Raw genomic sequence first — 17,585 nt, forward strand, 5'->3', positions numbered from 1 at the left:
GCTCCGGATGAGTAGGGGCCGCAAGCACCGGGATTGGTGGAAACCAGCCGGCAAGGGTCCACCCGCCAAGCACCGGCTATTCGCCCACCCCAAGCAAAAACCCCTAGTCGTGCGCCTGCAGATCTAGGGCCACCCGCAGCTTCTCCAACTTCAACCCCAACTCAGCTTCCCCTCATGCTACACGCCGTACATCGCCAGCTTCACGGGCAAAAATGGAAGAAAAAATGGCCTGCTTCGGCTCCTAGTCTGCTGTCCTTCAGCTCCTGGTCCTCGTGAGGTCACCGTCTTTTCGTCTCCAACACCGCCACTGTCCCCAAGAAGCCGTGTGCAGGAACGGTCAGGGGTCGTGTACTTCCACCCAATGGACAACAGAGAAGACCGCTGCTCCGAGCAAATTAGCATTACATCGCTCCAGATATTGCTTTTCGGGGTGGACTAGGGATTTGTGATCGATGCGGAGAAGGCACTCTCCCCATCGGCTGTTTGCCCCAAAGCAATTACGTCTATTTGCTCAGGTTCCTTGGCCGTGGCATCATGTCGCTCGCCTTTGCCGACTCGCCGGAGTGCAGACCAGCAATTGCGAGCGTATTAATACCCTCCAACGGCGCGCGTCATCCTGAGTCGCGTCCACTGATCTCTGGAGCCCTAGCCGAACGTCACCCTGAGTTCCATTGACCGGACACCGGAGCAGGAATCATGAAGCTCTCTCTGGCCCTCGCCTCGCTGGTTGCGCTCGCCAGCGCCCAGAACAGCACATCCAACAGCAGCACGCCCATCTACAAGGACCCCAAAGCTTCCATTGACGACAGAGTCTCGGATCTCCTCAAGCGCATGACCATTGAGGAGAAGACGTCCCAATTGCTGCAGGCAGATATTCGTGACTACCTCAACCTGACCGATGGCCGCCTCAACCAGACCGGCCTGGCTTGGGCTGCTGAGCACAGGGCCAACTCCATCTGGACCGGTCTCTACGCGACCCCAGAGACCATCTCCCAGGGAGCAAAGATTGGCCAAGACTATCTTGTCCACAACACGACTCTGGGTGAGTTTGTTGCGAGTCAATTGGGTCGATTGGTGCTAAGAATGCGCAGGTATTCCGGCCTTCATCCAGAGCGAGGGTATTCATGGCTTCCTGGCCCTCAATGCCACCATCTTCAACTCGCCAATTGCTATGGGCTGCTCGTGGAACCCTCTTTTGGTCGAGGAGATGGCCAAGGTCATTGCCGTTGAGTCCAAGGCTCTCGGAGTCAACCAGATCTTCGCCCCTGTCGTCGACTTGGCCCGCGAGCTGAGATTCGGCCGAGTCGAGGAGACCTACGGCGAGGATCCCTTCCTGTATGAGCGCAAGAATCCGTGAAGCTGACTCGAACTGACAAAAAGCAGCGTTGGCGAGTACGGGTATCACTACACCAAAGGGCTCCAACAAGAGGGCGTCTGTGCCATGGTAATTTTGCGAGCCAATGAAGTCGATTTGTGCTAATACTGCACAGGTAAAGCATTTTGCTGCTTTTGCCTCTCCTGAGCAGGGTGTCAACACGGCTCCGGTCCACGGCGGTCCCAGAGAGCTCCGCACTACCTACCTCCCATCCTTCAAGCGCGCCATCCTCGAGGCCGACGCCTGGAGTATTATGTCCTCCTACAACTCTTACGACGGAGTGCCTACCATTGCCGACCACCACCTCCTGACCGAGATCCTCCGCGAAGAGTGGGGCTACGAGTACTATGTCATTGTAAGTTGGCCGTAGTTTTCGGTATTGGCTTTGACTGACGAGTAAAGTCTGACGCTGGTGGCACTGCTCGTCTGGGCAACGCCTTTGCTGTCTGCGAAGAGACCGACGACGCGTGCATTACCATGAACGTATGTTTCCCTGCAAAGCTGCTTCGCTGCAAGTCTCTAACTATAACAGGCTCTCCCTGCCGGCAACGATGTTGAGATGGGCGGTGGCCGCTACAGCTTCCAGTACATCCCCGAGCTTGTCGCCAACGGTACTCTGCCCGAGAACGTTGTCGACACTGCCGTCTCCCGTGTTCTCCGTGCGAAGTTCAAAGCTGGCATCTTTGAGACCCCATACACTGGTGTGCCTGATGATGAGATCTTGAACTACCTTGGTATCGACGCCCATAAGAAGGTTGCCCGCGACCTCGACGCCGAAAGTATTGTTCTGCTTGAGAACCACAACAACACTCTGCCCCTGAAGAAGGACGCACATGTTGCTGTTATTGGACCTATGGCCCACGGATACGTCAACGTAAGACCAACAAGAAAAAGCTACATGAGCAAGAGCTGACCAACAAATAGTATGGAGACTATGTCATCCACACGGCCATGGAGTACGGCGTTACTCCCCTCGATGGCATCAAGGCCGCCAGCGAGGGCCAGGTCACCTATGCCAAGGGTGCCGAGCGCTGGTCCAACGACGAGTCTGGCTTCGAGGAGGCCGTCGCTGCCGCCAATGCCGCCGACGTTGCCGTCGTCGTTGTTGGAACTTGGTCTCGTGACCAGGACGAGTTGTGGGCTGGTCTGAACGCCACCACCGGCGAGCACATTGATGTTCACGACTTCAAGCTCGTCGGCGCCATGGGCCGTCTCGTCAAGGCCGTCATCGACACCGGAAAGCCTACCGTTGTCGTCTTCAGCTCCGGCAAGCCCATCACCGAGCCCTGGATCTCCGACGAGGCCGGTGCTCTGGTCCAGATGTTCTACCAGGGCCAGGAGGGCGGACATGCCCTGGCCGACATCCTCTACGGCAACGTCAACCCCTCTGGAAAGCTCTCGGTCGCTTTCCCGTACGACGTTGGCACCACTCCCGTCTACTACGACTACCTCAACTCTGCCCGCTCCTGGCCCAACCCGGGTAAGGAGTACCCCAACGGCACCTTGGTCTTTGGCAGCAACTACGTCCTGTCAACCCCCCTTCCCCTGTACGAGGTAAGAAGTAGTGGCCCGTTGTCTTGTGTGCCTTTCCTAACAACTGCAGTTCGGCTATGGTCTGTCATACAGCACCTTTGACTACTCCAACGTCACCGTCTCATCCTCGACCCCCTCAGCGACCGATACTGTCACAGTCTCCGTCGACGTGACCAACAATTCTACGCGCGACGGCCAGGAGGTCGTCCAGGTCTACATCAAGGACGTCGTCAGCACCGTCGTTGTCCCCAACAAGGAGCTGCGTGGATTCTCCAAGGTCCTGATCAAGGCCGGCGAGACCAAGACCGTCAACATCGACCTGCCCGTTGCCAACTGGGGACTGTGGAACATCAAGATGCAGTATGTCGTTGAGCCCGGCGACTTCAAGATCCTCGTCGGCTCCTCGAGCGACGACATCCGCGCGAACACTACCGTCACCGTCCAGTAGGTGTGGTGTCCGAACCTCTAACCTTGGGACAAAAAGGTTCCGTGGGGCGAACTCTGGCCAACTTGAAGCCTCCTTCTGTGTACATATTGTGTAATGTTTGAATGAATGGAAAAAAACAACGATGGAATGACACGCATTGAAGCAAAGTCTGCTAAACAAAACGCCCTGCCTATCTCTTCAGGTGATAGAAAACGACCCGTGTGAAGATGCCCGTGAGTAATCGCCCTCGGCTCGTCTTTCGGTGTCTGCCGGCACTTCTAGACTCCATCCAAAAATGCGTCGTTTCTCTTTCGTCAGCCCCATCTACACCACCACCACCACCGATTTCGCAGCATTCCGTTTCGGCCTGCCCTCCTGAATCGCCGTAGTGTTTCTAAAGTCAAAAAGCAGACAAGCTCAATGTGTTGCCGCCAACTAATGCCCAATGCCCCAAATCCCGCCAATTCATGCCCCCAAAATTGTTTCCACTGTCGTTTCTCAATCCCTTTCATCTCAACTCTTTGCCATATGACGAAATTCGCCACGACCTCCCCCCTTTTGTATTAACCCTTATTAATCATCCCGATTTGGAAATCATGTCGTGATTCATATCACTCCTTCTGACAGCAAAAGACCAAAAAGTGAGGCATACCGTAGGGCAAGTATGCCCGAATGAAACCCCCCCTCCTGACCGTTATCCCATACTCCCAATTAACGACATCGCAGGTTTTCTGGTTCGGGCTCGCAACCTCCCGGTTCGACTTTCTTGTTTTTTCGTTTGAGTGTCTGACCTGATGATCATCGACCGTCAGCAGAATGCAAGTAATTTACAAAACGTCGGATGAAAATCGTTCCATGAGACAAAGCAGCAGCAACAATAAGAAAGCAATGATATACAGTTGCATCAGTCCACGCAAGTCCTACGCAAGCCCTTTCGGAACACGCCGGAGCGAACAATAAGGAAAGGGAACGCATAGAGAATGCAACCCTTTGTATGTCCTTCGGTGTCAACCACTCAGCGATGTTGTTTGGTAACGAGAAATGCAAGCTTGCGGTACGTGTGTAGTTCTGTGTTCATCAGACGCCAAGGCTCGAATTTGTAAGGGCTGTCGGTTTCTGATACTCGACGACCCAGACCAAAACCAAAAACCCAAAGAAACCCCACCGAAGATCCCGAACAACAGACGCAACGCACGGTCGGGTCAGCGCTCATCCAGAGTCCACCATGAAATGCCAAGCTGGCAAGAGCGGAGAGACTCTGGCTATTCGGCCTCGTGAGCAGACAGGCAACAATCTCAACTCTCTCTGGAGGAGAGCAGAGGAACAGAGTTGATCATCAGTGCTTGACAACCTTGGCGCTAGATGTGTCGTCTGCCCCTCCCAGCCCAGGAATCGCTTCATCTTGTCCTCGACCGACTCAGTCACTTTATTGTTCTCGCAAGAAGCCTAAACCCAGAAAGAAAGAAAAAAGACTGTGCCTGCTTGGCTGGTCCGGTCCCCTCATTGACGCCTGCCAAGAAAAGCCAATCTCTCTTTTCCCCTCAACCCAACTTCTCTTTAGGCTTTGGGGTGATGTCTTAGGCTTTTTCTTTTGGGGATCTTCCCCAGATCCTCGGTGCTTCCCGTCAAAGAGGCTCAAGATTTCGAGTCGAAGAAAAGTAGCTTCACTTTCGAGGTGCTGCGTTGGCCGCGATACCCGTCTGTGCCTCCTGCAGATACGCACCTAAGCATGCGAGGTCTGCTGCGTACGCGCCGCAGCCTACATGTACTACATGGCACACCACACGAGAAAAGGGAAACAAAACCTCAGCAACAAAGACTTCTAGAACCACCACCACCACACGCACCACCACACACCATCATCGCCGTCGATCCCTCCCATCCAACGTCCATGCTTTTTGGTCGCTGTTGTTCTCCGGTGCCTGAACCCTCCCCCATGACATCCATCCCACTCTCTGCCCCGACCCCGGTCCCTGCCCCCTGTCTCTCTTTTCGTCTGGAGTCGCGGAGACGCATCCCCGGTCCCCAAAACGTCTGGGGTGTTATTAATAGCGCCGCCAGACTCTCACTCGCACCACCAGCCTACCATCGCACGCATCTCGCAGAGACACACAGAGACGTCACGGCAGCAAGCTGCAATGCAATGTAGCGTTGCCCCTTGCAGTAGTCGCGCGCGGGAAGAAGGGCAAACGAAGGAGGCAGAGACAGAGACACAGGCGGGCCCCCCTCTCCCGCTTCTTTCCCTCCGGCCCGTGTAATAACCTTATACAAGACATGGTTAAATTCCCGTGACAACCTTGAGTCCCCTACTAGCATGGTGCTGCAGTAGAAGCTACGGTTGCACTGCCCCCTTGGAGCAGAAACGCCATCCGCTGCGCTACGGTCAATGACGGGAATGCCTGCTGCTGCAAGCTGAAGAGTGTGTAAAACAAAAGAAGAAGAAAAGGAGGAGGGAGTGCGCAAAGCGAGCCCATCGCTTTATTCCCGGGTTGCATTTCCCCTTCGGACTGGCGGCCTGCTACTGCTACCACCACCATCACCACTACCACCCATTCCACTCACTCGTCGATGGCGGGCTACCCCCTGCGGCTCCCAGGCACGCCAACCCTTTCTCAACGTCGCTTCCTCCTTCTTGTGTTTCCTCTCATTTCTTGGGTTTCTTATATACCTTACCGCCCAGTGTCGACGACTGCTCGTTTCCGCGAACCTGGCTGCAACATCGCATACAATACACTCTTGGCATCTTGTCTTCGCTTCCCCTTTTCGTTTATTATATCCCCCGGGCTTCACTGCCACTCTACTCCAGACGCCGTTCAAGTCTGGGGAAGAAAGTCTAAACGGGTGTCGTCAGGAGGAAATCGGTTATTTAATCCCTCCTCCTCGCCGTTGAGGGGCCTTGATTGATAAGATGCTGTCGCCCTTCATCACATCGGCATCGGTGTTCTCGGGCTTTCGGGCTTGAGACATCAGGCTGCCTTCATAGACGCTTAGAAATCCACCCAATGTAAGGGTGGGTAAAGCGACGCGCGGAGAGAGTAGCTCCCGTGCAAAAAGTTGGAGATCATATATGGGTGGTATAAGAGTTGTGGTATTGATGCAATCTACTTTTTATGCCATGCCGCCCCCTTTTTTTTCGGGGAAAAGAATGCAACTATCGTACATGAGTATGCCTGGTTCCATGCTTCTAGCGTGCTGTTCGTGAAAAACATTGTGTGCGCTCAAGTCATTAGCTACACTGTTAACTGCTCATTGAACCATTATCCCAACTATTTCCGAAATAAACAGCGCCTGTGTTGCCGTACGCTCTTTCTCGTGTGGTTGTTAGCTAGGAACACGCCACATCACTACTATTATACAAGGATCTTTGCCCAACTGCAGACTCGTGCGTTGGGGGGATGGGTGACGGAGATAGCAAGAATAACGAATGTGGATAGATTTTGTGAGAAACCGCTGTCGGTAGAGCCCCAAGCAGTCCTTTCCCTTGTGATTTGCATGACAAAATCCGGCGCAGCATTGAAGATAACGAGCGTTCATTCTCTGCTATCAAGTCCTGTCGAGTCGTAGAGGTGGCGATTGCGCCGTTCGATCGCCCGTCGGGTATCGTGGGGAGTCATGGCTGGCGACTCGACTGAACTGGGGTTTAGTTCCCTCGCGAGAGGCGTGTCCGAGGGAATGAAGGATCGGGGATCCCCACGGTTGTCGGTAATGGCTTAGGCGAAGATACCGACGATTGACATGCCAGCGGCTGCTAGAGAGTTAGCGGGGTTTGTGTGATGGAATGAGATGAACTGACCTCCGGCGAGAACGTAGCAGAACGCGGTGATCTTGTCCTTCTTGGTGAGGATGCGGTTGGCCTCTTCAGAGAGGAAATCCTCAGCCAAGAGGTCCACCAGGGCAGCGTAAAGCAAAAGTCCGGAAGAACTGGTTTACATTAGCAAGCAGAGTGGCACAGGACAAAAGCTGCACTCACATGGCGTTGAAGACACCAACAATGATGAGACCAAAGGCACTGTCGGGGTCGTATGTGTTGCGGGTGGCGAGACCGATGGCCTGTCCGATGGGAGCGGTGGTACCGAAAGCAACGACCAGGACCCACGGACGGATGCTGCCCTTGGGGTAGGGAACAGCAGCAATACGAGAACCGAGACCAAGACCTTCGAACATTTGGTGGAAAAGAATGGCGACGAGAAGGATGATGAAGCCGTCAATGGTAATGGAAATGGTCATGCCGACAAACACCGAATGAAACAGAATACCACCCTCAAGCATGGTAATGTTGAGAGACATCTTGCGATACACAGCGGGGTCAACGGCCTGCCCCTCCTCGTCATAGAACGGATCTTCCTGCTTGACCTCCTGCACAGCGACCTGCGAAACCTGCTTCTCCTGGGTTGATCGGATCATGTTCATCATCTCCATGCGCTGGCGCACATATTGCTCGTAAAAGACAACGAACCAAGGAGGCATATCGGAATCGGCCAAGTTGGATGGCGGGGGCGCGCCGTAGGTGCTCTCCTGGTACGACGGGAACTTCTCGTCGTAGGCGCGCTGGGCAACCTTCTTCTCAAAGTCGATGCTGTCGGCCTCGGCATCGAAGCTGTTGCGTCCATAGCGCGGCGGTCTAGAAGGCATTCCCACGGCGTGATCATGCGCGTCATGAGAATGCGACATGACATCGCCTGTCGGGCCGCCGTGCGAGTGACCCCCAACCTTGGAGTTGATCCACATCTCGATGGTGAAGAGGATGAACATGGAACCCATCATGATGGCGCCGGGCAGGGGAGGGTAGTCATCGGTGAACAGGTCCGGCAGACACGGGTTCATGAGATTGCCAAAGGCGGTGGGAAGCAGCTGTGTTGCTATTAGTCTCCGATGACTGTCATAGTGGCGATGCACTTACATGGACAAATGCCGTTGCGATCAGCACGCCCGTACCGAAATGCTTGCATGCGAAAAAGACCTTGGGAGGGACCTTCAACCACTTGACCTTCTTGGCCATCACGGGGAATCCAGCTCCTGCATCCACTCAGTTAGTTTCCGGCCCCACGAGATCCTCGTCGCGTGTTTTTTGATTGCGTACCAAAGATTGAAAATCCCAAAACCAAGACTGCGCCAAGTTAGCCAAGTTGTTCGGTTAGGTGATGTTCGCCAGGTTTGCGACTTACAAAGACCGGCGACGTGCAGACCGACATCGTACTCGCTGGTTCCGCCCTTCTTGCCGCCGCATTGCGGCTTGGGCTCCTTCATACCGTCCATCTTGATTAAAAATGGTAGTTTTTTGTTTTAAAAGGGACTACTACTTGATTGGTAGCCCCAAAAGAAAAGCGAATTGAAGTTGAGAATGGAAGGGACAGCCAATTGTCCTGGGCTGCCTAATAACGACGACTCATTTGAGAAAGGAATGTTACTGAAAACAAGGGGACACGAGAAACCGTCCCGCGGCTTCAGTATGAGTAGAACAGACGAAAAAAAGTGCTGATCTAGTCCCCGCTGTCGTAATTGTCGGAGAGGGCAAGGAAGGAAAAAAAAAGACAGGACCAGAAGAGAAAGGAAAAAAGGGAAGGAAGAAACGGGCGCAATAAGAATCGAACGAGACCTGACGCTCTGTGGCGAGCAGAAAAAAAGGCTTGGGCAAAGTCTGGGCTCGACTTGCTTTAATATGCTTCATGTATGACAGCCCGCGCAATACTTCCCGCGTGGAAACGGGTAGGGCAAGAATAAACGTCGACATGGGACAACAGCCCTTGCGCCAGTACCGCCCGGCCGAATCAGAAATAGAAGACTGCGGCCAGGATGAGGCAGCTGAGGAAAGGGACCTTTGCCTGTGGGTTCGCGATGGGGTACGTGGCTGTAGCGTCCGCCTCGCGGGAAGCGGGAGGCGGGAGGACCTGAGTGGGCACAAGGTTGTCCGTGGGACGCGGCCGTGAGCATGGGGCGGAGGTGAGGGAGAGGGTCACGACGAGGACGAGGAGGATAGGCTAAGTCAACCACGGTTCAAAGGTGCAGTTTGCTGCGGTGCCCGAGACCCAGCTTGTCTCTGGGCATCGATGATCCCAGGCGTCAACCGGATCCGATGTTGGCGGATTGTTCGATCATGTTTCTCGTTATAGCATGATTTGCCGGCAGAACGAGACTGGGAGTCTGAGAGCCCGGCTCGACCTGACGGACTGGAAACGAATTGGTGGGCGGATAGACGCGGATTGGAGGGTAGGTTGTGTCTATCGGCCGCAATTCGTCTCGACTTCTTCTGCCACCGTTGCCGGCCAGCGCTTGGCGTTGGGCCATACTGCATAGCAGGTTGCTGTCTGGTTTGGTGTAGTCTTAGTTGGCGTGAATGATGAACATCCATCCAAAACGAGACGAAGGTCGATCTTCCATCGGGAAGTTGCCAGCCCAGGACAGAAGACGACGCAAGAGGCCACAGAAGGCAGGGGTGTGGGACGTGGGGTGCGCGTCAAATGGGGCTCGCCGGCATATGAAAAATTTGGGTTGTGTGAAACGGGAGGTTCCCGGGGTCTGCGTCCAGGGTCGCCAGTCGGAGAATTCTTAAGTCGATTTGACTCTGGAGAGGCGTCTGTCCCTGGCGTTGGCGGCGCGGGGGCGGCTGGAGGATGGAGGAGGCGGAGGAAGGGGATGGCTCGGCGGGACAGGCACAACCGTTGGAGCCAAGAGCCGAGCCAAGAGGCCGCTGACACGCTTGGCTGCCATTCTTCTTCGTCGAAGAAATTAAGCTTGGCGGGAGTCTCCTCTCTGCGAGATGGCTAGCTGCCTTAGCCCCCGAGATCGTGTGTGCATCCGCACTCGCATCTGCCGCTGTTGCTGCTGCTGTGGCTGTTGCTGCTGCTGCTTCCGCAAGTGTCTGTTCGTCGAGGTGGCCCAGCAGCACAAGACAGCAGCCGCCGCAGCACCCTTGACACTGACCTTCTGGCGTGCTTCTTTTTCGAGTTCACATCAGCCCTGCCGTGGGTCTCTGCTGGGTCTCTCTGCGTCTCCTGTGTCTCGTCTCACGTGCTGAGTTGCCTAATCGGCGGCTGGGTGAGGGGCAGGTTTTGGCGGTTTACCTAACAGGCGACGATCGGGGTCGGGGCTTAGTCGGAGGCTGATGCATCATAGCTGATGGCTGAAGCTCTCGAGGCAGGCGACTGACTCTGAATGGGCTCACAGATGGGATGGGATGACATGCTGAAGGGCAAACGTCGTCAATGGTCGCGCACAGCGGGTTTCTGGGCAAGGGCAGCTCAAACCTGGAGAGCCAAGGAAAAGAGGGAAAAGAGGAGCTTCTCTCGGCGTCTGAGATCAAGCGAGGCTGGGCGCAGCGACGACGAGACGACGTATCTGTCGATGTCTGGGACGCTGGAGACGTGAGTGTGTGTGTGTGTGTGTCCGTTTGTTCTTGCAGTTTTTGTGAGAAAAGGTGTGTGTATGGCGCAAGGTGTCTGTGGTGTGTATAGCAAAGGATGGAAAAGCAACTATTGCATCCGAGAGCGTGATGCAGAAGAGAAGGCGGAGACGAAAAGAAGTGGAGCCATTGCGTCGGTTGTCGTTCATTCTTGCTTTCCGAGGAAACAAACATGCAAGACGTCCCGAGCGCTCAGCTCCTTTAGGCAGAGTAGGCCCTTGACTTTTGCTCTCGTCAAACTCAACCCGAGTCTCGTGTGCAGCTCACAGACAGGCAGGCCAACAGGAGGCTCTGGATTACGCTACGGCTACTACGTAACTTTTGTCATCAGAACCCTGCCCGCACCACCTACGAAGTAAGGCACCTTGGGAGCCTGTAACAGCCCCAAACTCTTGGCAGAGGGACTATCGCTTCCTGTATCGGTGTACCCACGCGGCACCTGGGGCTGCCGTTCGGTGTGAAACAGCCCCGCCCGGCACCTCGCAGCCAATGGCGCCCAATCACGGCCCCCGCTGCCCGCTGTGCTCGGATCGCAGTCCTGATCGTCCTCGACTCTCTCTCTGTCATCCATGCGCCATCACAACAAGCACCTTCGTCGTCGTGACATGCTGTTGCAGGGACACGTCGGCCTTTTGTCTCCAGGCTAGCCCAAATGTGGTCCTTTACTTCACTCGACTCCGCCTGCCGCCTACGATCGCCCCTCGCTTACACTTTACTCGACCCGGCTCGACTGTCCAAGACCAGGAACACCGAAATAGATGCCCCCTGACCGACAAACCTCGTGCCCCATCACCGCCCTTCAACTGGCTGGATGCTCGACTTTTGCAAAGAAACAACCGGCAGACCGCGCTGAGAGACCACTCAAATCAAGAAATCTTGCCGTCATCCTGCCAGGGGCTGTTGTTTCCCCCTCTTTCTCGACACGTTCTAGCCCGCCCGCACATTGCATTGAAGAGCTTACTGTTAATCGTCCACGTAAGAAGGGGCCGTCCATCTCTTGCAGCGGGCGGCGGGTTACCTCCCCCGGCGGATGCGGAATGCGGAGGCGGCTCATCAGAAGCAAGCATGGCATTACATGAAAACCACATACCTTTCAAATAGCATAACATGGCATAGCACGGCGGCCGGATCTGTCTAATATATTACTCCCACTCGCAAATCGCGGCCTACCCGTTATTCCTCATCTTCCCTTCTACTGCATAGTACCAAGAACAGAACCCAGCTCAATAGCTTCCCGAAAATGCAAACTCCACGCGAGTCCCGGGACAATGTCCAACCATCGTCCAGTACGTGGGTTTCGCCTTACCTTTCTTTCCTGCCCACCCCCTTCACCCCCCTTTCCACTCACTCCCCTTGGCCTTGCCTTGCCTTGTCTGTTGCCTCGCACTGCTTGACTTGGCCTCGCCTTCGCCTCCCTTCTCTCCTACCCAATCCCTGGGCGCTGTGGTTGGTTCATCACATCCTCGCTGAGATGTGCGACGCCTGCTGCTGCTACTCGCATCGGATTGCCCTGCCCACTGACCACCGCTGGCCACTGCTTCATCCCACTACACCATCGACCACTCGGCCGCTGACCATTTGCTTCAGTCACTTCATCTCGAGGCAACTCTGTCGGTGATCTGAAAAGTGATCCGAAAGGTGAAGCCAACAGTGAACCAGGCCAACACCTTAAAGACAACCAGGACATCATCACACCCGTCCCAGCCTCTGGCACGGACGACAAAGCTGTCACAGAAGGGCTCTTCACTTCAACTACGAATGGCACAGCCGTTGACAAGCAGGACGCTCGCGTGTCATCCAACACTGACGGGGCCGACGCCTCTACAGTCGACACCTTCTACCGGCCCGACCCCTACGACTTTGGCCGACACCGCCGTGACAATGTCTCCAAGAAACAGATGAAGATTGAGCATCCCAAGGGTAACAAGAGGAAGCTCTCAAAGTTCTACACCCGCCAGAACGAGCTCATCGACCAGTTCCTGGGCGCCGAAGATGAAGAGAGGCAGCAGGTCGACGAGGATGCGCGGATGGGCCCCAAGATCAAGTTCGCCGTCAACGCATCCTTCACCGTCAACTTCTGCCTTTTTGTCATTCAGCTCTATGCCGCCGTCTCAACCGGGTCTCTATCGGTAAACAGGCACCCAAGACCCTGTGCTCACGGACTCTATGTTGACTCGTGAAATCCAGCTGTTTGCCACTGCAGCCGATGCTTTCGTTAGTAGACCCTTTTCCCCTCGATGAGGTGTTGGTGTAGAGGTTGACCAAGAGATGCCCAGATGGACCTCGTCTCATCCTTTGTAATGCTCATCACTTCGAGATTGGCAGCCAGGCCAAGCGTTTACAAGTACCCGGTGGTGAGTTACAACACGTGCGACACCTTGGCAATAGGATATCCGGGGTTGACAGAAGGGGTGAAAAACTAGGGACGAACCAGGATTGAGACGATTGGCATCATTCTCTTTTGCGCTCTCATGACCACGGTCGCCATACAGCTGCTGGTAAGTTGCCAAGTGACGGTTTGGCTTGGTCGGGTTTGGAGATGCTGATCTGGGGATAGGTCGAGTCAGGCCGTGCTCTTGGCGAGGGCAAACGGGCCTCTGAGGAGCTGCACATCATCCCCATCGTCATCGTTGGCGTTGCCATCTTCGCCAAGGGCTCCTTGATGTTGTATTGCTTCGCCTACCGAAAGTACCCCTCGGTGCATGTCTTCTTCGTACGTGGTCGTCCCATGAGTCCAGTCCGTTCAGATGACAGTTGGGCTAATAATAGCGTGTGTAGATCGACCATCGCAACGACATCGTCGTCAATAGCTTTGGTCTGATAATGTCCGTGGTGGGCGATCGCTTCGTGTGGTATCTCGACCCGATCGGTGCCATGTGCATTGCCCTGCTCATTCTGTTCTCCTGGGTCGCAAACGCCTTTGAGCAGGTCTGGCTCCTGGTCGGAAAGTCCGCGCCAAGAGACTTCCTCGCCAAGCTGACTTACATGTCAATGACCCACGACACTCGGATTCTCAAAGTCGACACCGTAAGTTGGCGGTTGCCAAGTAACGATGATGCCGTCTCTGACAATGAAGCAGTGCCGGGCGTACCATGCCGGTCAGAAATATTACGTGGAGATCGACATCGTCATGGACGAGGCGACCCCGTTGAAGATTTCTCACGACGTGGCGCAAGAGCTGCAGAGGAAGGTCGAGGGTGAGTCTGCCGCTGTCGTTGGACTGTGGCTACAGAGCTGACAAACAATACAGGACTCGGCGATGTCGAGAGAGCCTTCGTCCACGTTGACTACGAGGACCAGCACAACATCCAGACCGAGCATAAAGCATTGTACGAAAAGGTCGAGAAGAAGCCCAAGAGGACGCTGAAAGAGATCCTGCTGCGGACGAAGAAGGACACTAGCAAGGTAGTCGAGACGGAGATCTCGAGCGGGCGAAACTCGTCCTGAGAAGAGAGACTGGAGGGAAGGGAAAAGGCCCGGAGGAAGGAAACTACGAGTAATAAAAGCGAAGAGGCTGGGCGTTTGGGCCGCAATAATCTGGTTTAATCTGTTTTATCTCTCTCTCTCCACGATGTTGCTCTGGCAAGGTTGTGGACTCGACCCGTCTCGACCCCGGCCGCCTGCTGCACACCAACAGCGGGAACAGACGGGAACAAGCGGAACAGACAGTCCCGCCTGCGACAATCATGGAGCCACAATGGGCGATGAGGTCTGCTCTGCGCAGAGCGGCATCGGAAGGACGTGAAACAAACATGGGGGTACGGACGGCAGATGGTGCATCCAGTAGAAAAGGCATCCATAGAGGAAAACATCAAGAGAAACGTAATGATTTTGAGCTTTGCAGAAAAGGACCCACAAGGGTATCGTCGTTTGTGTGTACCAGACCCTTCTGAGGTGCGCATGCATGCATTGGCGACGATGGCGGGCTGGCATCGACAGATACGACACAGGGCGGTGTAAGCTGGCTTGCATCTGGTCTCCCAACGTCTGCGTCGTGAGAGATGCTACACTGCGCGAGCTAAAATCCCCAGCCAAGCTCAAGCGACAGACTTGGCGGTGGAAGGCAGTATGAGACGGCACAGCCAAGCAGTTTTGTCGTGTTGTAGTCCTTTTTCCCTTTCCCCGGCCGTCGAAAGGCTTGGCTACGCTCCTTTGCTCGTCGACCCCGGGCTTGGCTTGGCGGGGCGACGATGGGAAGACGCAAAAGCGAGGGGGGCAACATGAGAGCACGGATGATGGCTGAGGAGCAGGGCCCCCATGGTGTATGGTGGGACGAAAGGAACGTGCGGTTGATGGCTTCGACGTCGATCCAGGGGTTCTCCCACTTCCCACACCCGGCTGCGGTCACTCGCCGTGGGTCGGGCTGTCTCAGCTCTCGACTGTCGTCGAGTAAGCATAACGGGGCGCCGGAGTGCGCTGCAAGGTCCAACCGAGCGAGAGACGTTGAGAAGTGAGGCTGCCATCATGTTTTCGAGAAGCATTGCCGCGTATAACGATCAGAAAAAGAAAACAGATGAAATGGCATGGAAATGGCCTTTGCAGATGCAACGGTCTGGCTCTTACCAGTCTCGTCTCACCTGATATCTCATCTAGACGTCGACTGACATTGTTCGCCGTTGGTTCTTGTCCTGGATCAACTGGATGAGACGACTGCGGGGGCCGAGGAATCCGTCGGACTTTTTTTCTTTCCTTCTTGTCCAGGGGTTCACATCAGCCCGAGTATCAAGCTGTGATCATCGACGATGGGTCTCGGTCTGACGCGGCCGGCCATGCTGGCCGCATATCCTCACAGCCTCAGCTCGCATGATCTTTCGCTTATGTTTCGGCAGTGTTGCCTTTTACGTTATGATTGTCGAAAACACCATTGCTGTGCCGTTATAGCCGACGATGTCTATTTCAAGCAACTGAAAAGGAATTGTACAGCCAACTCAAGGGAGTTTTGCTATCCGGGCGCGTAGTGGGGGCATAGGCGACAATGGAGACAACGACGACGATAATGACGACGAGGACGACGGGGATGACGACGGGGACGACAAAAACGACAATGTGAGCGATAGTAGAGATATTATAGAAAGAAGTAGTAAAGTGTAGAGAATTAGATCAAATTAATGGTTCTATGCCCGGCTAACTAGAAGTATCCGCCCCGATATCAAAACTCACCCAAAGTCTGCGTGGCTGCCTGACGGGTCATACTTATACACGTTGCCGATGAGGCCGACATGACTATCTTTCGCAGTGTTTACGACAAGACCAAGCACCGAGACTCTTGAACGTTGCTGGCTACTCTTAATCTCTAAAACTAGGATAGAACATAGTTGGAAAACTGCTCTTGAGCTTCACGAATGAATCTGGGTTGTTTCCATTGAAGGTTGAGGACCAACGTGCGGGTGGCTGAATCGAATAGTGAGAGACCTGAAGCGGCCTTATTTCAAGTAAATGTGCTCCAATTCTTCTTCACTCGATTTGAATAGCCACTCACGGAAGCACTGGAGCGTTTGAGTAAGGATCTCATTCTCGATAGCTCGTGGTTGACTGAGGACAACTGCCCACCCTCCGTCACCGCCTAACACAAGTTACACACCACTCAACACATAATATCGATGCACTTCGGATCTCACTTGAGTGATCAAGCCTCACTGTTGCCTTGGGTCTCTTGGCGGGCTTTGATGAGCTACCCATGGCGAAGTCTCTAGTGCAAAAACGAACGCACCGCCGGTCCAGAAAATGAAACATTATTGAGAGAAAGAGAGACCGAATGTAGGAATAACCATGCCCTGGCATTACGTGGCGATTTCTGCACTTCTTTGACAGTCGATCGTAGCTTCCGTTGAATTAGCCTAAAACGGCAATACCGGCCGTATCGGAGCCGATATGACCCACAAACCCCGGAAGGAAGGTCCGTCTTTCTCGGGTCTGTGCACCCTCCCTCCGGCCAGAAAAAATCGGAGAAAGGACCAACTCTTATCCGGCGCAACGCCAAAAATTGGGAAACACCATCCCGCCACAGCTTCAATCGACGACGACGACGCCGACCGACGCGACCGGCACGAATCCCAGCGAACGAAAGACGGAGCGCAGTCAATTGAGCCGAGCTGCCTCTTCAACAGCCCCCGGAAAAAAACAAGAGAGAAATCCTCTCACCAGCCAACCACCACCCCCAGTCCGAGCCGCGCCCGCCCACCATGAGACCCTCCCCGATCCTCCAGGTGCTCAAGTTCAGGCACCTGCGCCTGACGACCAAGGACGTCAACAAGGGCTTCTACAAGGGAAACCGCACCGGCGCCATGGGTGAGCACACCAAGTACGGAGGATACAAGATCGACTACAAAAAAGTGCGGACGTACGTCGTCCCCGAGGGCCTTAAAAAATTCAAGGTTAGTTTCCCCAGGATTTCTACCATCACACACACACGGGGTGTCAAGCTCGGCAGTTGCTAACGTCTTCGAATGCCGCGCAGCTCACGCCTTTTGTTTCCGAGCTAGTGAAGCCCGCAGGACGAACGTACAAGAAGACCAACAACCCCGCCGGACCCCGTGACCCAGCACTGTTCCTCAGCACGTGGAAGGAGAAGAACGGCTTCGACTAATTTGCATGGACCGCCAAATGATGGCACGAGTCGAGCGACGGGGAGAAATGGGACCAATGCCGCCAGACGAAGCTGTGCCAGCGGACAGCGAAAGACGGCTGAGTTGCCCAAAAGATGTATATACCCTTGAAGCATTGTAACAATATGTAAAACGATTGCACGCCCAGCTTCGCTTATCCAAACGCTGGGAACATGCTGCACGTGAGGTATGCAAGATTCATCCAAAACTTATTTATACACATTAGGGTATTGCTGGTCTGGTCCG

At 54.6% G+C, this 17,585-nt stretch overlaps 4 protein-coding genes across 4 annotated transcripts; 3 read left to right on the forward strand and 1 right to left on the reverse strand.

The window, feature by feature from the left end:
- Positions 1-696: 696 nt before the first annotated feature.
- On the forward strand, positions 697-3,356 carry COL26b_000771 (uncharacterized protein; the record flags this gene model as incomplete). The annotated part of the gene is made up of 8 exons (XM_053173736.1): positions 697-1,042; positions 1,092-1,353; positions 1,384-1,444; positions 1,491-1,730; positions 1,778-1,858; positions 1,908-2,249; positions 2,300-2,929; positions 2,979-3,356. The coding sequence occupies 8 exons, from the start codon at positions 697-699 to the stop codon at positions 3,354-3,356; spliced, it is 2,340 nt and encodes a 779-aa protein (XP_053042293.1).
- A 3,689-nt stretch (positions 3,357-7,045) lies between these two features.
- COL26b_000772 (uncharacterized protein) lies at positions 7,046-8,591 on the reverse strand (the record flags this gene model as incomplete). Its single annotated transcript, XM_053173737.1, has 6 exons — positions 7,046-7,080; positions 7,129-7,256; positions 7,306-8,186; positions 8,236-8,351; positions 8,416-8,442; positions 8,501-8,591. The coding sequence occupies 6 exons, from the start codon at positions 8,589-8,591 to the stop codon at positions 7,046-7,048; spliced, it is 1,278 nt and encodes a 425-aa protein (XP_053042294.1).
- Positions 8,592-12,002: 3,411 nt separating this feature from the next.
- Positions 12,003-14,181, forward strand: COL26b_000773 (uncharacterized protein; the record flags this gene model as incomplete). The annotated part of the gene is made up of 7 exons (XM_053173738.1): positions 12,003-12,020; positions 12,417-12,863; positions 13,227-13,232; positions 13,292-13,447; positions 13,513-13,761; positions 13,814-13,931; positions 13,985-14,181. 7 exons carry the CDS (start codon positions 12,003-12,005, stop codon positions 14,179-14,181), a joined length of 1,191 nt encoding a protein of 396 aa, XP_053042295.1.
- A 2,735-nt stretch (positions 14,182-16,916) lies between these two features.
- On the forward strand, positions 16,917-17,320 carry COL26b_000774 (uncharacterized protein; the record flags this gene model as incomplete). The annotated part of the gene is made up of 2 exons (XM_053173739.1): positions 16,917-17,108; positions 17,192-17,320. 2 exons carry the CDS (start codon positions 16,917-16,919, stop codon positions 17,318-17,320), a joined length of 321 nt encoding a protein of 106 aa, XP_053042296.1.
- Positions 17,321-17,585: the final 265 nt, after the last annotated feature.

Source organism: Colletotrichum chrysophilum, assembly GCF_026319265.1.
Source record: "Colletotrichum chrysophilum strain AFK26 chromosome Unknown scaffold_3, whole genome shotgun sequence".
NCBI lineage: Eukaryota > Fungi > Ascomycota > Sordariomycetes > Glomerellales > Glomerellaceae > Colletotrichum > Colletotrichum chrysophilum.